This window comes from Triturus cristatus, chromosome 9, assembly GCF_964204655.1.
Source record: "Triturus cristatus chromosome 9, aTriCri1.1, whole genome shotgun sequence".
Taxonomy (NCBI): domain Eukaryota; kingdom Metazoa; phylum Chordata; class Amphibia; order Caudata; family Salamandridae; genus Triturus; species Triturus cristatus.
In genome coordinates this window covers 588,739,253-588,760,566 of record NC_140592.1, presented here as the reverse complement: position 1 = coordinate 588,760,566, position 21,314 = coordinate 588,739,253, and the positions used below count along the sequence as shown (strand labels likewise).

The window sequence follows — 21,314 nt, the reverse complement described above, 5'->3', positions numbered from 1 at the left end:
TTGAATTAGTAAAGTTAGAGTATTGGTGTTATAAATGAAACTGTTTTTTTCAAATTTGTTTTTTATTTGCAGTGGAGTGTTTTTTTAAAGAAAGTAAGTGCAAGGTATAAAGTATGGACGCGTATGTGTAAGCAGGAAGCGCTGAGGGAATGAAATTGTATGTAGGATAGTGACTAATTATTGGGGGAAGGGAACAACGTATGTAAGCGGGCGCCGTGCTGAAAGCTCAAGCACGGCGCCTGTGCATATTGAAGTATGTGTAGGTGGGTGTAACGGGGTTTGGGGGCTGTGACATGGGAGAGGAGGAATAAAAAGCAGGTGACCTGCTGCAACATAAAGTACAACGCTCATGTTGTTAACATGAAATTGTCTCCCAAACGTTTTTAAAGTGATTGTTTGAAAAGCAAAGTATTAGCCAGTATTCAATTGCGACATTACGATTCAAATCGGTAAATCAACGCCGTCCACAACAGCTGAACTCAAAATGCAAGATGGATTAGGATGAACCTCATTGCTTTGATCTGATCTTGCTATAACTAAAGAACACATAAACTAAGTTATCAAAAGTTACCGGCCTTGCAACTTCAGAGGGAATCTGTCCGTGCCTGTTTGGGAGGCACGTTGGCAAGGCATCTGTCAGAGTTGCTGTCTGCTGTACAGCTGCGTTACTGCCGTGCACCAAAAGGCCGCCTCATGTGAATAAATAACAAGCATTCATATGTAAATGATGTAGAATGGTATATATGTATGCTGTTGTGGAGACGGGTTCTTTGTCGAATGCTTGATAAAAGCATTCCATGTCATGTTATCGAGGAAAGTGCTTCATTTACTCCATATTCAAGTTTAGCAGCGATGGCAGTGTGTTTGATGAAATCTGTCGAGCTCACCTTTAACAATTCCGGGGGCGTTTGATGAGTGGTGTGTGTCTGTTGAGTGCAGTGACTATCTCGGTCTGGGGTTTTGTATGAAATGGTAACTAGTGTGCGTTTGGCACGTGGTAAACTTGCTGAAGGTGAGGGATGTTTAAGGGTGAGGAGTGTGGTGTGTTGCGGGAAGGGCGCGCAGTGGCTCCTTGTCCAGTAAGCATGCCACCCTTCCCCTCTAAGAAACCCTAACATATGAGTCCATCACTGAGTGAAAAGACGGACTGCCATTCAAACAGTAAACGTAATGTTAAAGTTGTTCCCTTTGCCAATGGACTTTTGGAGGGGGCTGCAAATCGCTCCCATTTTTTTGCATGATTATCGAGTTTTAAAATGTTTCCCACATTCCAGAGCATTTAATATTGATATCAGCGGTGCGCACAATTAACTTCTGATGCGTTTTCACGAGCGGATATCTATTCTTAGACAAGGATTCATTCACTCCACCGTCTACTTGTAAATCATTAAAGATTTGATTTGAGGCTGCTAAATGACAGAACAGTAAATAACATATTTCCATAATTAACAGGGATACAAATTGCTGAAGGGAGAATATATATTTTATGCATGAATGTTTGCCCTTAAGCACTGTGAGAAAAGGCTCCTGTCATTCGCTTGAACCCTTCGTGGCCGCCATTGTTGTCGATTCGGTGTGTCATGCTGCTTAAAAAAAAGTTTGAATGATGAAAAAATAGAGTTGGGCGAGCCGCGCTGCCGCCATTGTTTAAGATTAATGGTGGCGTGCCCCAGAATGTAAAAAAAAAAAAAGAATATTAAAGTATTAATTGGCGAGCTTTGCCGAAGAAAAGAAAGGCGCGGCCACCATTGTTTTTTAAAAAAAAACCTTCTTTTTATTCGAACAAGTGTCCGCATCCATATACATTGACATAGTTATCAGTTGAATTATACGTTTCTCAGCAGTTGTCACAAGCTTCAACTCATAGACATGCTACCATAGTCACGAAACCAGTCTGCACCACCTATATATTATATACCTCCCCCCGCCCCTCCCCACCTAGCTATGTTATGCCGCCCATACTCCCTATACTCTTCCCACCCCTCCCAAACTTTCTCCCATTTCTTGGGGCATCCCCTGTTCTTGTAAATCGTCTTTTCTGCGGCACAACACCAATCCATCCATATCCCTCTTCCACTGGGACACTTTCGGTGGCTGAGTTGCCCCCCACACCCCTGCAATGTTTCTCTTGGCTACCATTGCCACCACCTGTCACCAGATTTTTTTTTATACCCGAGCCAGTTTTGTTCCCCAGTGACACACAATACCTGCCACCTAGCGTCCAGAGGGACGCCTGTCCTATCACTTCCGACATAATCCTAACTATTCTCTTCCAATATTGTTGTATCATCGGGCAGTCCCATAGGATATGGAAGAATGTGACCCTCTGGGTGCACCCCCTCTGGCATTCCTCTGTGAAAATTCGCCCTAGCTTGAACATAAGTATGCTGATGTAGTAGGACCTATGTAGTATCCTCAGTTGGACCAGTCTACATCTTGCCAGGATCGCCACCCCCCTGGGACTCTGCACCGCCTTTGCCCAGTCGTCATCCTCCAACAATCTCACCTCGGATTCCCACGCCTCCCGCAACTTTATAAGTAGATCTGGTGAGTTATTAAAGATTTTCTTGTACATGTAAAACAGTGCCTTCTCCAGAATTGGGTCCAACAATAGCCTATCCTCCACTGGTCTATATTCGGCAATCTGATTCTCCCTCTTTGAGGTGCCTAACCAACGCATGCTTCGGTTGTAAATATCGGTAATGTTCTGTAGGTGCCAATTGAAATTCTATCTGTAGGTCTGTGAACGGTTTCACTGCCTGTCGCCTCCACACATCTCCTAGTCGACTAATATCTATTAATTTCCACTTCGAGAAGCCCTGCAGCTGACGCACCTCCCTAAGCATTCCGCTAGTCCACAGAGGACTCTGCTCGGTTAGCCCAACCCAGGAACCGATTAGCTTTGGCCCATAGTAACACGATCTGGGGCATGTTGCCCTGCCGTACAATGCCCACAGATAGCCATCAGATCCCATTGCCCTGTGATTCACCCTGTATGCCGGATCACTCCTATCTGTAAACGCCCAGTTTGGAGGTCTGGGACTGCTAAACCCCCCTCATACACTCCTTTCTGTAATTTGGCCAGTGCGATCCATGCACCCCTTCTGTCCCACACCAACTGTCACAGCTCACTGTCTACATCCCTGAAGAATTTGTCTGGTATCGGACAGGGAGTGTTTTGTATGACATACAGTATCCGTGGTAAAGACATAATTTTAAAGAGGACCGCTTGTCCCATCAGAGAGATCGGTAGCCTCCTCCAGTGAGCAATGTCTCGCTTCAAATGTTCCAGCTGTGGTTTTAGATTCCCTGCCAAAAACGCGGAGTCTGTCTTTTCTATCTGTATACCAAGCTATCCTTAATTTGGAGTTTAGAGTCTGTACCCAGTAGTGGAGGTGGACCATACGATAACAAATATAGGAGGTATTTATCCCAGTTGATCTGGTATCCCGAGTACCCCTCGAAAAGCTTGAGAACTGGAGTAACCGGTTAACCATAAACCGTGGTTTCGTTGTATACAAGAGAACATAGTCTGATACAAGGAGACCCTCCCCTCCCACTGGTCTCCTCCGTGTATGCCCCCCCCCCCCCCCCCGACCCACGCCACCAGTGGCTCAAGTGCTAGTGCAAATAAGATTGGGGATATAGGACACCCCTGTCTTGTACCCTTCTGTAGCGCAAAAGAGAGAGAGAAACTGAGGGCCAAAACCAAACCTCTTCAGGACTTCGGACAGATAATGCCACTCAATACTGTCGAACGCCATACGGGCATCCAACAATAATAGTGCGGCTTCCACCCCTGGGCTAGTCTTTACTAGGTGCATCACCCCATCCAGCCGGCGAAGATTGAGTCTGGTACTTCGGCAGCCATCATTGTTAAAGAAGACGAGTCTTGTGCAGCTTTACAGTGCAGTGAAACCACAGGTGGATTGCCGAAGCGTAAGAGCGTGTCCTGCCTGCAACAGCAGCTAGGAGAAAGTCATTAATAAAACAGAGCTCAAACTGTATGTGCAACATACTAAGTAGCCACACATGTAACAGGGGCAGTCCTCATCGAAGGTTACAACAGGAGAAAAGGCGGTACTAAGGAGGGACTACTAAGCCTGTTAACGAATCAAAAACCACCATTTACAAAGGACAGTAACAGGAGCCAATTGAAAAGATGGGCGGAAAGTAGGCGAAGTTTAAAGTCCATACCTGAATACAGCATGTCTCGAAGAGACCGCGCCGGCGCTGCCTAGACAAGACCTAAAAAGTGCTTGCCCGCCACACAGCTGTAATCATTGAGTTTATCCAGCTGCCTGAGCTTAAACTTTAAGTGGCACACACATGCCATTGTAATGCTGTTAAAGTGTCTTCGATAACTCAATAATTTAAGGTGTTTTTCTCTGACAGCTGCAAAAATGGGAGAAGGCAGTCCTTAAGGTACATGGATTTTTAGGTGGGGCTTGACAGTGTCTTCGCAAGCTTGCCCTATTGTCATTGCAACTTCTTGTACTTGCATAGAGCCATGGACAGCAATATGATTGTCAGGGATAAGAAATTATATTGTTTTTACGTAATTTTCATTTAAGTATTACTGTCCTCCATAACCAAATTGAAGTGTAAGTGAAATGCACCACTGTTCAGTGTCTTTGTATGAACCCACTTTTTTGATTGTTACTGTAGATAAAATTGCCCCCTTAAATTCTCCAGCACATTCTCTGATATAGTGTGGTAACATCTGTCAGTCATTTAAATTGGGTAAATCTGTTAATTTTATTTTTCTTCAGTTAACTCTGGAAGATACCCGAGCACAGTTCCTGATTCCCAAGGGACCCCTGGATCGTAACCGGGCTGAAGCCTCCCAGGAGCGTGCTCAGAATTTAAATCCCATGGTTGATGTGAAAGTGGACACTGATACTATCGAAAGCAAGGAAGAAGAATTCTTCACACAATTTGATGCTGTAAGTAACTATTAAAGCTTCACAAAAGTTGTTCATCTTGCGCATAGGAGTTTGATCAAAGTGATAGCAAATGTTCTCAGGAATCGCTGACCTTTGTCAAGCTATTATTTCCAATATTTTAAGTAACCATTGAAGCATTTTGAAGTTTGTCTCCCTGGTGTAACTATTTAACTAAAAGCTAATACGTAATATTCCTTTGTGACATCTATACTCAACTTTGTAATTTCTCTTATCCATGGTGTATGTTGTCTTGAGGTAACATAGAGGCTGGTGCTTTTACAAACCACACTAAATATGTTAATTTTAAGAAGTGATGCAAAAACCAGTCACACTTGTTCTAAGCTTTCCCCCAGGATCCAAGTGTGTACCAAGATCATAGTATGCCCTCAGTTTACATTTTTGTTTTTATTATTAGCAGGGTCACCAGAAATATGCGATTCTAAGGCAATGGTGTATTCTGTATAATTGTGAATTAGCCACATTTGCAACGTGTATCCATCATCTGCTGCATAATCTGCAGATTTAAAAAACAAAGTTGTTTCTAGCTCAACCGGATCAAGAGTTACTGAAAAGGCAGCGATGCATGTTCCCTCACAATGGAAAGCCCTTCTCCAATATTGACTGGTCACTGTTAAATTACTTATTACAGCGTTTTGGGGTTAATCTGGACCTATGATTTGTTGCCCAGACAATGGTAACATGTACAGATGACAAAATAATGAAGTTATACTGTAAACAAAATGTGCTACATTATGCCACATAATTTACTCTATCCTGATGCATAATTTGGTCCTCCCCTTCCGCAAAATTCCAGTGGCCATGATTATTAGACATTATAAGCTGCATTTGTTTGTTGTGATTGAAGCATGGCTCGATGAGGTCTTTAGAAATCCTCTAGGTTTGACCCATAGCCGTTCCATCTTGAAGGTTGATATGTCAGGAGTGTATGTTAAGGAGTTGCATTAATCCATGCTGCAAATGAGATGAGCAAACAGCAGTAGTTCACATGGAACTCAATATAAGAATATTGGATACACACAGCAAAAATTACTGTAGTCATTTTACAGTAGTATAACAAAAACGGGGTAGCTGATTTCCAGTGCAATGATGCAAATTATAAATTGCATTCTTCATCTTATGCAAACATTGAATAAAAGCAAAAAGTGTTCAAAGTTACCCCCATGTGAACAACATCCACAACCAAAAATAAAATGAAGCAAGTAGTTAGAAAATCATAGGTATGTTCTCGTTCAAACAACTGCTAGAGAGGTCCTATTAGACCAGGCACTTAGTTGACTAACCACACGTTGTTATGGCGTAACAAAAGGTTTGTTTGCCAGCAGTGTCGACAACATTTTGACCCGACAAAGGTACAAGGGTCTTATCAGGACATACAGACAGATGGCCTGGGCGACTGAACCTAAAATAGGATTTAACCGAAAGCAGTGAAAAAAATACTGCACGTGAAGAGTGAACAATCATCCGGTGAACTGAACATAATAATAATCAAGGGTGTAGTACTCTTGAGGAAAGCTGCTAGGTGGAGATATTTCTCATACTTAGGGCATGAAAATGTGTGTCCCCGTAAAATGAATTAGGCGTTTAATGGCTTTCTACTTATTTCTAGTTTTGCAAGCACGTTCATGCTTGAGACGTCTGTACTGTATTGATATCTATGAACAGACTGTCAGACAAAGCTAACTCATCGACAAAGCATCAACAATGGTGGAGTGTCTATGGCATTACCTTTGAGAAAGCTTGTCGGCTCACCATTCCCCTTGTTTACATCAGTGATGGGATGCATATCTGCTTGGCTGGACAGTTCATTTGGCCAAGAGATTGTTTAACCACCTCTATTGTCTTGCAGAGAGCGTGACCTGGAAGATACCTGGTGATCTGGTACAATTATAAATCCCAAAACATCACAGTAGTGTAAGATATATCACATATAATTCCACTCCATTGTTTTTACTAAAAGGTAGATTTCCTTGTCGCAAGCTAGGAGGATTCCAATTTTATGGCCAGAGTAAAGGGTACTAACTGCATGGTGGGGTTTCCTGAAGAAAATGAGGAGTTGATCAGTGAAGGTGGGTGTAAGGGAACTAATGCGTCTTTTGCACTCCTTAAGGCAGCTAGCGATGGGAGAGGTGTGAGTGTTTCGGGAAATAGGGGTAAAGGACTAGAGAGGAGCTGGACTTGGTCATTTGGAAGATGAAGAGGACTCCTTCAGGAGTGAAGGGGCATTGGAATACAGATAAATCCTTAACATTTAATACCTTGAAATCAGAAAGAGGAAGCCAGTTACTTTGGCAGAGAGTTGCTTCAGATACGAGTCTGAGTTGGAAGGCTAGGCTGAGATGCCATAAGAAGGAAGTTGACGTCCCATATGTAGGAATAGCTGTGGCTGGAGGGATGGCGGCAGATTTTACTCATACACCTACAAACCAGAGACTTCTTGCCCAAGGGAAGTGAGTTGATAAGAGGGCCAAAAAATGTTGATTGTCTTGTAGTAAAGGTCTTTTTTTTTTTTAAAAAAAAAGGAGGCACGGAAATTAGCCAAGACAAGTGAATGGCATGAAGTGGATCAATAGTCCCATCCAGCGATGGCCAGCATGGATCGCAGTTAGGCGGCGGGGAAGGAGGGTGGACGCAGGGGAAGCTGTTATAAAATAAAAATTAAAAACATACCTTCTCGCCGCGTCTCTCCTCTGTAGTCCTCCCCAGCTGGCCTGAACAGGAAGCACACCCAGGCTCCCAGTCAGCCAATCACAAAGCTGCCTTTGCAGTGTTTCATCGTTCAGACGCTGACTGGGAGCCTGTGCATGTTCTCCACGCAGGCTGTAATGCAGCCTGCATGGAGAACATTTGACATGCGCAAGGCTGTTTGACCGGCCCAGGAGGGCCGGCCAAGCAGTCATTGTGCACTTAAGAGGGTGCCACCACTCCTCTCCTGCCCCCTCACTCAAAGCTGCCGGAATTAGGACAAAATAAAATGATAATAATGTGAGTTATTATAATTTATTTTTTCCCTTTATTTCACTGCTAAAAGCAGTGGGGTAACGCTCCTCTGCCTTAGGGGAGGAGCTGCCACTGCTCCCATCCATGTAGATTGGGAGTCTCACCTGAAAGGTGGATCGCTGATAATATATCCCTGAGTTGGTAGGGTCTGTGGTGCACTCCAGGAGAGGAGAGAACCATGCTTTGGAGGACCAAAATAGTGTTAAAAGGACAAGTGGTGCCTGACAACAGCAAAGGTGAAGGAGAATGTGGATAATTGAGGGGTAAAAGGGGAGAAAGGCGTAACCCAGAAGTGGCTTCCAGTCTAGGAGAAAGGCATCTACTGACAAGACATCCGAATCAGGACGACAGCTCACAAACGTTTTAAGCTACTTGCTGTCAGGAGGCGAAACATTCGATCTCTAATTTGCCCTATATAGAAGAATTTTATAAGAAGATTTGAGAAACCAGCCACTAGTCGCTGAAGTTGTGAAGGTGACAGGAATTCCAGTCGGCCACAGAATGGGAGCTTTGATGGGCGTGCTCAGTGCAAAGTCCAGGCCAAATTAAAGTCTCAAACAGAGTCAACAGACTGAGGTGATAAAGATCTATACTGATTCCTTGAAAAGAGTTTAAGTTGGGATGGTAAAATAAGGACCCTATTGTGGAGAATAAATAAAGGTAGAAAGACCAGTAAGATACCTCATATCCCCTCCTATGTAAACGTCATTTGAGCCAACAAGATGGCAAATTGCATACTTGAAGCAAAGCTGCTCAACAGTGGATCAGTGTTTTTGTTCCCACACTCATTAGTAATGAATTTGCATCTGTTGGGGAGTTAGAAGTACTCTTGGCCATAAAAAGGCCCTTTTCTACACACTAACGCATAGGCTGTTATAGTTCTTTATTCCGTTTCCATTCATACACTGGTAAAACCTCTACGTTTGGGGGTACAATCAATCCAAATTGTTAAGATACTCAAGAGGGTCTGTCCTGTTGAATAAAAATAGAGCATTGACCAAGCAAAGACAACAATTCATGGTACTAATCCTGTTTTAACATTAGTTACCAAAAATATGATTTTGAGGAGTCTCTGTGTTTGGTGTTTATTTTTATTGGAACCTCTTGTGTTGTCATACACAGAATAAGCTTTAAAACTAAAAGGAAAGGCAATGGCCTCCATTAAAGGATTTAATGTTATGGGCATATCCTCCTATAGCCTCCCATTTTATTTTTGCAAAATCAACTACATTACAAGGCCGCGCTGCAATGCACCAGTTGGATTACAAACCCTGTCTTCGCAGTTACTATCACAAACAGCTACAGACCTATCAGTGTACAAAGAAGATAGTGAAGCCTATTATGTCCTTTAATTAATTCTAAAAATAGTAGGCGTGTACTTGAAAAGTTCAGTCTGTTAATACCCAACCGTTTACGTCTGGGGTGATTTTGGGAGGGCATTGTCCTATTCAATTTCCTAGTTTCAAAAGATTCAGTGCTACTGTTCTGGGCTTGGTAAGATATACGTCTGAGCCCAACGGACACTTTACAAAGCAAAAACATCCTATTACAACATGCCAGGGGAGGGTCCTATTTAGATATAGAACTGACATTTGAAAGCGAAACAATTTGCCAATGCATGAAAAACTAAAAATAATAAAATCTTACAATTAATATTGGCTGGTGTTTTCACTTAGTGGCTGTTGCTTTGTTTTGTTTCACAATCCAAAAGACCATACTTACTACAATAAATTGGATTTCTGGACTTTTAAAGTTTTTGCAAACTATTTTTTAAACAGTTGTTGGAGTATGCGGCAACGTTTTGAAAGTAGAAGCCCTATAGTTTTGACAAGGCTACTGTAGCTCAGCTGTGTATTATTCATTACTCCCAGGTGTGTCTTACCTGCTGCCCACGAGACATAATGGTGAAGATAGATCAGATTTGCCACAAACGCAACATCAAGTTCTTCGCTGGAGATGTCTTTGGCTACCATGGATTTATGTTTGCAGATCTAGGAGAACACGAGTTTGTGGAGTAAGTAGTCTTTGAAATTGTGGAACACATTGTCCAACAAAAAAAAGAGTTTTGTGTACCAAAATATAAACTTGTTGAGATGGTTGTTTTCTTTTAATGCACGCATATGCCAAAAAAATGTAAAGAAAGGGAGAAAATAAAGCATGACAGCCATACGTCTGTAGTAAAAATGTTACCATGAAAGCGAGCATTGACAAAGCCAATAGCCATTGGCTTTGGCAATGTGTTTTACTCATGTTTCATACCAGTTTGGCTGTTGTTCAGCACGGCTAAGAGTTGGTGGGGTGAGGTAAATTGGGGTACATTTAAGTGGGATAGATTGGAGGGGCATAGTGGATTGGAGTGGAGTAGTGTCTTAGACTGGGTGGGCAGAGAGTGGAGTGGCGTATTGTGGAGTGTCATAGAATGGAGTGGCATTTTGTAGAGTGGAGTGTCGTAGAATGTAGTGGTGTGGCGTACAGTGGAGTATAGCGGAGTGGTGTAGACTGGCGTAGTATGGTGTATGCATGGAATAGTAGCGCACTGCCGTCACAGACAACACATTTTCAATTGAAGTGACCATTACATTTGTACCACGCTTCAGATTTACAAAAAAATTAACTTAATTTGTACTGTCCTAATTCTGCTATATTCTGAAATATGAGCACAGTTCAATAAAACGTCAAGCCCCCTCTAAAGACAGAGCTTGACATTTGAACTCAGTCTATGACTGCACAGCTAATGTGACAAGGTAAAGTACAAGAGTTAAAGTCCTGTTAAGAGAAAATGAGCTCTCTGAAAGATACAGCAGTAAACAAGCAATGCTCCAACAGACAGATTAACTCAAGCTGGACAGCCTAAAACAAATTAAGCCAGCAAATAGAAAGCAAGCAAATGTGAGTTACAAACCACAACGATAATGGTCAGCAACGGGCAGAATGCATTACCATTTTAGTTTTCAAAATGCCACAAGACATCGTAGGCAAACCAGAACAGCTTAACTGTCTGGTAGGCTTCGACCTAAATAAATTAACCATTTTACAAAATGTTAATAGAACAATACGGGTTCTCCCTAGCAGGCTGATGTACTGTGAACAGGTATATAAACCCTTTTTTCAGTTTTAATGCATGTAACACTAAAATGTGTGTTTTCTATTTTATGTTTTTATTTATTTATTTCAACTTCATGTCAGTGGCATTATATTCTGTTCAGAATTTAACCATTGCAAGAATCTTCAGTCGGCGCGGACAGTAAATGCAGAAACATTCCGCTACTAGTAAATGAGAAGGTCGATCTATTAAAGGAACCCAAACTTATGAACTTTCCGCACCCTGAAGAAGCCCCTGGCTGAAGGGCCAATTATAAGGGGCGAAACACGTGTTGGCTGTGCCACAAACCTTTTGTTTTTACTTTGTCTTGAAAGACTCTGAAAGTTAAAGAGTCTCCTTTGCAACTAACACTGGATTCAATGCTAGGATTTCATTCCTAATAGACTATGAATATTCTCATTCGTTTTGGCACACCTCTAAGTCATCTTCACAATGGTGTTTGCGATCGTGTCAGCTTAACTGCGGAGGTATTACATCAACTGTACCCAGCAGGACAGAGTGAATAGCAAGCTTATTGTGGGCTTCACCGGGGCTAAGAAGGGCAAGGCACTGGCAAAACGCACTATTTCGTATTGAGTAATTTCTTCTATCAATATCTGTTCTACCCTGAGGGCATTCATGCTCATTCCACCAGGGCAATGGCTGTTTCCAAAAATCTTTCCAGAGGCATTCCAGTTGATGACACTTGCTGTAATTGCCTACTTTTGCTTAGCACTATTGCCTCACAGCTTGGACAGCAATGACGAGTACTTTGCCTAAGATGTGTGTTTTTGCATGATTTCTTTGGTTAACCAACAACACTCAAGCCATCTTTAAATGTATGTACTGCTTAAGGATTCATTTATTAGGTGAGGAAGATTTAGCCATCGGAAGAAAAAGTAAATTTGTTTTGGTAATTGATGGATACGTAATCTTCCTGTACAAAATTATGTATCCTTATAATAGTGCCTGGCAGTGCTGCTATGGTGCTCTGCATTATCTGAGGCTGCGTTCCTTCAGGTGTGTTAAACTACACTAGCAAGCAGGTTGTTAAGCTACTTTGCAATTGCAGAAAGACTATTTTCCTTAGCATAACATGCTAAAAGGTAATGGATCACTTTTTATAAGATCATGGCAGTACAGTCCCAGGGATTTTCAGAGCCATCGGAGACATGGTGACAATTTTTCAGGTATACAGAAATCCACGCTTTTTTTTGGTTGGATTTTTCGGACCACAGCAGGTTAATCTTTTCCCCCCTCAATACTTGTGTTTGTCTCTTAAAAACTGGAAATGTAACAAAAAAGTGTTTCTATTTACAGACAGTTTTACTTACAAGTATACTCTAGCAAATATAAAAAAGTGTCTGATTCTGATATCCTATAAACAAACAACATTCTCCTTACCCTGATCTCAACTCGATCAATGGGTTTACTCCTGTTGTTTGTATCTGATTCTGATATCCTTCATGGTTTCTTCAAAGTCAAATTTGTTTCTGTCATGCGCAAATGATCCTTAGAAGTACCTCTCATGATGGGCTACTTTTCTGTCATTTAAATTCTACGACCTCAAACACCTAAAGCAGCATTTCTGAAATGCTCAAAGGGGCTGTGATTGCTCTCTTTTTTCATTTTGTCTCTCTAACGTCAGTGCTTATCTGTAGTATTGCTTTATCATTTGTTGTATGTCAGTGTTTTTTTCTGTCTTCCCTTCTTGACTGGATATATTATTTTATTCAAAGTGAATATAGTGTTCGAGGCATATGAGCTGCAGATTGTACACTTAGCATAGATCCCCATCTGGTGTTGGGCCCGGATGTTTGCAGTTTGTTTTTGTTCTTTGGACAGTCTTTGGAAGTCACGAGTTCGGTGACTCCTCCTTCGGTCCGTACTGCGCATGGGCTTCGGCTCCATCCTCAGATTGTTTTTTTCCGCCATCGGGCTCGGATGTGATACTTCGTGCTCCGGCTTCGAACTTCTACGGTTCCAGCCTCGACGGAAAATCCTCGTTCTTCGAGTTTCTTCATCTATCTTCATCACTCGAAGCAGCACTTTTCTCCTTTCCACACATCGGCACCGGCCTTCGGACCCTCCTCGACTCCGGTCCCGGCCGATGGAAAGGACTCCGTTCAAAAAGTGCCCAAAATGTGGGTCTAAATTTCCCCACACCGACCTCCATCAGGTGTGTAACCTTTGCCTCTCCCCTGAACACGAGGCTAGAGACTGCCCCGCCTGTAAGTCTTTTCGCTCCAAAAAGACCATCCGGGATCGAAGAGCTCGACGCACCATGGCGCACTCATCGACCGCGGCTCCACCGGACATCTTCGGAGACGACACCGGAGCTTCGGGGCAACAACACACCGAGCAGGAGGAAGACGTCGTCAGTGCTTCCGAGGCCGACGACTCCGACGTGGAGGACATCACACCGGCGCAGAGGGTCGTGAGTACTCTACCCCCTCCCACCCCCGCGCCCAAAACCAAAGAGACTCAGGTTACATCACCCCACCTTCGGGCCGGTGTCGAAGCCTCACAAGTCTCACGGCAGCTCGGGCTCGAGCCAGCCGACGCCTGGTGCCGATAAACATCGTCCGGCACCGAAGAAAGTGACGCCCAGCTCGACTCCGAAGCCACCGGTGCCGAAGCCTGGACTCTCGGTGCCGACAAAACACAAACACAAATCCCTCGGCACCGACGCTCCGGCGCCGAAAAGTACTTCGACGCCGAAAAAAACGGAGGTTCCAAAAAAGCATGGCGCAGACAAACCATCAAAATCCTCGGCTCCGAAAACATCGGCGCCAGCGGACGATTCGGTGCCACTGGACCGCTTTACACCAGATCCTTTACAAAAGACCTTATTTAAGGATCCAAAGACTGGGCTATTGACTTTAGTTGTCAAGAAAAGACGTCTTGACACACCGGCTCCTCCTCCACCGCCCAAGCGGAAGGACTCTGCTACTTCTCCTCTCAGAGTGCCCTCCCCACCACCTCCCCCTCCCCCTCCGCCACCTCTTCCACCCCCTCCCCCTCCCAGGTCTCCGCCACCTTTGCCTCATCATTCCCCGACCCCAGATCCGGATTACGGGGATCCAGATTATGACCCGGCGGACGCCCCCATGGACCCCACTCCACCGGGGACCTCAGACCCATGGGAAGACTACCAAAACCCTGACATACCGGATGTGCCTCAGGACGACCTATACCCATCCAGGCCGTCTCCCCCAGAGGACTCATTAGGGTTTCACCACTTAGTGCAGAGAGCAGCACACTGCCATGGGGTGGAAATGCATAGTGAACCAGTGGAAGACGACTTCTTACTGGATACATTCGATATTCAGGACAAGTCCACAGCTATTTTGCCCATGCTTAAGGGTGTCACCAAGCATGCTGCAGAGGTGTTCAAAGACCCTGTCAGGGCCAGAGTCTTAAACCCTAGAATAGAAAAAAAGTATAAAGCGGCACCCACAGACCCTACATACATTAAGGGCCCTGCTCCCTTAGATTCCCTAGTTGTGTCCACAGCTAGAAAGCGGTCTAACTCCCAGTCCTCAGGAGAGGCCCCACCGCCAGATAAGGAATCTAAACTTCTAGACGCGTCTGGCAAACGCACCGCCTCACAAGCCGCGAACATTTGGCGCATTGCAAATTCACAAGCGCTGCTTGCGGGCTATGACAGAGCACACTACGATGAGCTTGAGGCTCTTATACAGCACCTCCCAGAAAAACACAAACGCAAAGCTCATGACCTGATACAGGAGGGTAAGCTAATTACTAACACCTCCATTAAGTGTGCCCTCGATGCAGCCGACACTGCTTCTAGAGCCATAAATACCAGTGTCCTGCTTCGTCGTCATGCCTGGCTCAGGATCTCAGGGTTCAAGCCTGAAGTCCAGGCGTCCATACTAAATCACCCCTTTGACCAACAAAATCTCTTTGGGCCAAAGGTAGACGAAGCATTAGAAAAAATGAAAAAGTACACAGACACAGCTAAGTCTATGGGGGCATTGCAATCACAAACCCCTAAACGCTCCTTTCGACGCTCATCCTTTCGTGGCACAGGCAGAGGCTACTCCACCGATAGCGCCTCTACCTCCTACAAATCCCCTCCTCAAAATACCTTTTCAAAGGGCTACCAAAGGGGTGGTTACAGAGGCAACAACAATAAGGGCAGGGGCAAAACTAACACCACCCGTTCTGCCACCCCGCCAGCACAATGACTTCCCTCCGCTCCCCCAGACCATCCCACTCCGGTCGGGGGCAGACTACAAAACTTTATCCACGCATGGGAGTCCATAACATCGGACAAATGGGTGACCCAAATTATTCGGTCAGGGTACTGTCTCGAGCTAACATCTACCCCACCCAATATCCCACCAAGGCACCGTCCAATGTCTCAAATAGAGCAGGTCCCCGTCAATCAGCAAAATCTAGGGGTCTACTCTCTGTATTTCCTAATACCGAAGAAAGACGGGACCCTGAGGCCCATTCTGGACCTCCGGCCTCTAAATGCATACATACATTCAGACCATTTCCACATGGTCACCCTACAACAAGTCCTCCCGCTCCTTTGTCAGGGAGACTTTCTTACTACCTTGGATCTGAAAGACGCATACTTTCACATTCCAATACACCCTTCTCACTGAAAGTACCTCAGGTTTGTGGTGGACGGTCAACATTACCAGTTCACAGTTCTCCCCTTCGGGGTCACCACCGCACCACGGGTGTTTACCAAATGCCTAGCAGTTGTAGCAGCACACTTCAGACGTCAACATATTCACGTCTTCCCTTACTTAGACGACTGGCTCATAAAAGCCGCGTCCTACAACCAATGTGTGCAACATACCAACAGCACCATTCAACTGCTCCACCGGCTAGGCTTCACGGTGAACTACCAAAAGTCCCACCTCCTACCATCTCACACAAAGCAATATCTCGGGGCCACTATAGACACTTCCAAAGGTATTGCCTATCCAAACTCAGCCAGAATCGCAAGCATACAAGCCTTGCGCAAAACATTCCTTCCTCAACACTCTCTTCCAGCAAGAGTGAAGCTCATAGGAATGATGGCATCTTGCATTTTCATAGTGCCCCATGCAAGACTCCACATGCGTCCACTCCAAGAGTGCCTAGCACGACAGTGGAACCAGGCCCAGGGTCAGCTGACGGATCTGGTGTTGGTGGACGGCCGCACCCATCACTCTCTGCAGTGGTGGAACACCACAAACTTTTCCAAAGGGCGGCCGTTCCTGGACCCGGTTCCTCAGGTTGTTAAATGGTAGCGGCAGTTTCAGTCTGTAACCTTTCAAGTATTGCCCGGCGGTAATCGCCTCTTATACCATTCAAAATTTAACCAACAAAGAGGCAGGCGCCGGAGACTGGAAGGCAGGAAACAAAGTTTTATTCCGTCGGAGTAGAACACATCAGATCAGACAGCAAGGTATCGTCACGAGGTGCTCTAACTGCATCTCTGAGACCTGGTCTCTTATACACACGTTTATGACTTTATTGCAGGTTTATCATACATGGCACATTCTTGAGATCGCTTTGATACATGAAAGGATATCCTCGGAACCCCCGGCTCAGGTCCGCTCCCACACATAGTTACAGTAGAAGTCCCCACCCCACCCGCGGTAGGAGATGGCTATCGCACAGCTGGACATTCCGCCAGTTCCCGAGGGTTTGTGCGACCGGTCGGGTCTCAGGGGGTGGGAGCCTTGATCAACTGTAATCCCTTTGAAGTGAGGTGTTTCCTTTACAGTAGGGGCAATAAACTGCATCCGCAGGGCTAGGTGATGGTCTGGGATCGGCCCGGACAATCGGGCGCAGAGGAAGGGGGTTATCAAAGGGATGTGTGACCATGTAAGGGATGAAGGGAGGTGTTGGTCAGGCACGGGATGTGGTTCCATGGCAGGGTCGTGCAGGAGGAGAGGGTTTATGGCCCATGCATGAGAGAGCGGGGGTGGTCAGCGCGCGGGGGGGATGTTCGCAGCGCCAGAGGGGCGCGCTGGCGGTCGGCAATGAGCGGGGAGAGAGACCAGGGTGCCTAAAATGGCTGCCGTGCGTTTTTCTGTGTGTGGCGCTGGGGAGAGACAAGATGGCGCGGATAATGTTCAGTTACGAGCTATATTTCCACAGTCTCCCTTTTAACATATCTCGCCAGCTTGTTTAGTTTGGATCTATCCCCATAATGCCACGTACCTCTACTTCGTACAGAGTTTTCATTTTTTCTGCTTCGAAGTTCAGAGTCTTAGGGCAGATGCAGTTTATGAAAAGTGAACATAAGGGTGGCAAACACTGAATCCCCAGGCAACATCCACATAGGATCACAATTGGTGTTAGGATAAACGTAAACAACCTCCACCCCCAGTTCTTTATCGAGTCCCAGAACCAATTCCCAAGCGACCACCCTTCTTGTTCCTGATGCACCTCTGAGGAAAGTCTGTGGAGGTGTTCGATCGCCTTGTAGACTGAGGGTGAGTTGTCCGGTACGTAGGTACAACAGCTGGACCCAATGATGCGGCATGCTCCTCCACGATCAGCCAGAACCACATCTAGAACGAGGCGGTTCTGAAGAGCCACCAGGCGGACGGCCTGAAGCTCGGCGGTGTTGTTGGTGAGGATGCCAGCCGTAATGTTCATTGTTGTTTCGACTGCTTGGGTTAAGTGCCGGATGGCACGGCTGTTTGCCATCGGACCCCAAAGTGGAACAAGTCCTTTTACTGCGTCCATGAACTGGGCTCCGGTGGAGTCGGCTTGCACAATGTCCTTGGCACGTTTCTGCCGGTGATGGTTTGCTGGAGCCACATATGTTGGAGGAAGGATAAAAGCGATGTAGCAGGTGCCTCCCCAGCTTTTCGGAAGCCAGGTGTAGGCCTTAGTACCACAGACGAAGTACATATTTGGGGAGGTAACAAAGGAGGGTGGGTCAACTGAGTCCAATGTTCGGGTGATGAGACAGGAACTGTGGCCCACCAGCTGCGTTCTCCGACCTTCGAGGCACACAAGACCTGTGATGTTGATGACGGATAGGGCCACTGTTAGGGTGGCGGCCGTTCGTTTCCGGAGGTAAGAGAAGGTGGGTCTGGCTGGGTTGTTGAACACCTGCATTTCGACTCGCTCTTTGGCAGGGATGTCCATATGAAAGGAAGTGTTTGATCTCAGAGGACAGAAGGGAGCAGAAGTTTTTCCAGTTCTGTTCAGCCAGAACCCATGGTAGAAGTGTGACACAGTTTTGCCGGAAGTGGCATTGTCCTTGTAGCTTTCTTGCAGGAGGATTAGCCAAGCGAGGCAAGAGCCATGGACAGAGAAGGGCGAAGGGATGAAAGGGATAGAATGTCCAGTGGCATGTGGCAGCAATCCACAGATCCAGCAGTTAGTGGCACTGGCGGCAAGATTGTGTTGGTGGAGCAACTGCACAAAAGAGTTATTCCAGAACTCCTTACGCCTTTCTCGGAGTTGGGGTGAAAGTGAGATCAGATGGTGTTCTTTCATGGTGGTAGGTTGGACAGTGGTCAACAATGTCTCATGAGCGGGTGCACACTCTTCCACGATCCAGAAGGTGATCATGAGGAGAAGGCAAAAGAGTAGGGTAATAAAAAGTGCGATAGTCTTTGAGCTGTGTATTTTGTCAGTCTTTGGGTTTTTGTAGTGGATATTCGGACGTCCGGTTGCTTCCATCATCTTCATGTCGGGCGCTTCCATCACCTTCAAGGGACTCGGTAGCGGGCAGAAACACAGACTTTGTTTAATTTCTCTTCTGGAGGCCTTTGAGGTGATTAGGCTACCGGTTCGAGATTTCAACTTAGTTAGTGGTCTGCTTAGCCGAAGTTCCCTCCTTTCGTCGCAGGTTATACCCTTCTTTGGATGGCACAGTGGGATCGGGATATTTCATTAATTCAAGTGTCTTTGTATCCGGGTAGCAGCTCAGGGATGGTCGGCCTTCGTCCAGGAGTTCTTCTTGGCCGGCGATGTTGTCGGTTGTCGTCAGGGTCGGTGATACCTTTTTGCAATGATGTGCGTGCAGCCAATTGCGTTTCCCCTCCACTCGAAGAGCTGTTCGGGTGGTGATCAGGACTTGCAGGGGGCCCGTCCACCGGGGCTCCAGACTCCTTGCACGCTGGAAATTACGTACTAGGACGAAATCTCCGGGTTGGACATCGTGCCCGGGGCCCCTGGAAGCATCGGGAATGGCTTGCAGCACCTGCTGATGGATAACAGACAACGTTTTAGTTAGGTTGTACAAATAGTCAGACATGAGGACTTCCGGGACGTCGTGAATGGATGTTGGTTTTGGTGCGGTCCAAAGGTTCATGGGCCGCCCGAAGACGACCTCGTTGGGGGTTAAGTGGTGTTTGGTGGGGGTGGAACGCATTGATAGCAATGCTAGCGGGAGAGCGTCTGGCCATTTCAGTCCTGTGGTGGCAACTATTTTGGCTATTTTGAGCTTCAGTGTGGCATTATGTCGCTCAACCAAGCCTGCAGATTGGGGATGGAAGACCGCATGGAACTTTTGTTTTACACCCAACACCTTTAAGATGAGTTGGATAACTTCGGCTACAAAGTGGGGGCCGTTGTCGCTCCATAAAATTCGACAAAGGCTGTAACGGGGGAAGAATTCTTTCAGCAATACCTTTGCGGTAGTCATAGCAGTGTTGTCGCGGGTCGGGTAAGCTTCTACCCACTTGCTGAAAGCACACATGACGACAAGTACGTACTTCAAGCTTTGGAACCTTTCTAACTGGATGTAGTCCATCTTTAGGACCTCAAAGGGATGATTAGGAACCCCAAACCCTCCCCGGGGTACAGCAGTTCCTTTACCAGGGTTGTGTTGGAGGCATACCAGGCATTGTTGGACCAGACGTTTGGCTGAGTCTGGGATCTTGTCGTTGTGCCAAACCTTGGAGATGAGTTCGATCATGGGGGCAGACCCTATGTGCGCGGGGGAGTGTGTCATGGTTAGCATGGGAATCAGGAATGAGTCAGGTAGCAACCATTTGTTCGTGTCTTTAGTTCGCCAGCAACCGTCATCGTCCTTCAATCCCACCCGTGCCCATTCAGTCAATTCGTGTGGTGAGCTGGCTAATTGGATGTCCCTAATCGTTTCCCTAGCATCCTTCCATTTCTCAGTTTGTGACCTGGTCACGTACATGCGTGTTGTTGACCTATTCTCGGCTGTGGTTCAGGCAGTGATGTCAGCCAGCGCATTTCCCTGTCCTATAATGTCCGTCACCTTTTTGTGTGCCTGGCATTTGATCACAGCTAGCCGTGTGGGGAGGAGGACTGCTTCGGTCAGAGCGGAGACTAGATCTCCATGTAGGATGGGTGTGCCGTGGGAAGTCAGGAATCCCCTCTCCTTCCATAGGAGCCCAAAGTGGTGAACCACCTCGAAGGCGTACTGGCTGTCGGTGTAAATGTTTGCGGTTGTCCCCGCTGCTAGGATGCATGCTCGTGTGAGAGCAATCAGTTCAGACGCCTGTGCGGATCGCTGTGTGATGCGGGCTGTCTCAACAACTGTTCGGGCTGTGGTGACTGCATAGGCAGCTGAGGTGGTGCCATCGGGGAGCTTGATGCATGAGCCATCTACCCACAGTTCTCCGTCAGGGTCCGGGAAGGCAGTATCTCGGAGGTCAACCCTACTCTTAGTCTGTTCGTCGGTGAGGGTCACGCAGTCATGTATAGGGGACGCATTGGGGTCAGTGTCAGGGAGAGGTAGCAGAGTAGCTGGATTCAGAGTGGTGCATCGTTTCAATGTGATGTGGGGTGCAAGCAGAGTCAGTTCATAACCAGTCAGTCGTGCGCTAGTCAGGTGTTGAGTCTTGGTCTGGTTCAGGAGGGTGTCAACTGCATGGGGTACTAACACAGTGAGGGGGTTCGAGAGCACGATCCCCTCACTTTGCCGGATAGAGACAGCAGCGGCGGCTACTGCTCGAAGGCAGGTGGGCAAAGCTCTGGCTACAGGTCAAGAGTGGCAGAGAAGTAGGCACAAGGGCGTTGTTTAGGACCTATGGACTGGGTTAGGACAGACAACGCGCATCCCTCCCTTTCGTGGGTGTAGAGGGAGAAAGGTTTAGTGTAGTCTGGGGTTCCTAGGACTGGTGCTGAACAAAGGGCATTTTGCAATTCTTTGAAGGAGGACTGGCATTCGGGTGTCCAGGGGAGGGGGAAGGGGGCGTCTTTAGCTAGCAGGGAAAGCAGAGGTTTTACAATAAGGCTGAAGTTTGGCAACCACTGTCGACAGAAGGAGGTGAGGCCGACCAGGGACAGCACTTGCTTCT

General features: G+C 46.3%; 1 protein-coding gene across 1 annotated transcript in view; it reads left to right on the top strand.

Annotated features, from left to right (window-relative positions):
• SAE1 (SUMO1 activating enzyme subunit 1) overlaps positions 1–21,314 on the top strand; it is a 382,599-nt gene that overhangs the window by 79,638 nt on the left and 281,647 nt on the right. Inside the window, exons 3-4 of the mRNA XM_085625631.1 lie at positions 4,773–4,946; positions 9,836–9,978. Coding sequence (XP_085481757.1) covers positions 4,773–4,946; positions 9,836–9,978 — 317 coding nt within the window. The remainder of the gene's footprint in view (positions 1–4,772; positions 4,947–9,835; positions 9,979–21,314) is intronic.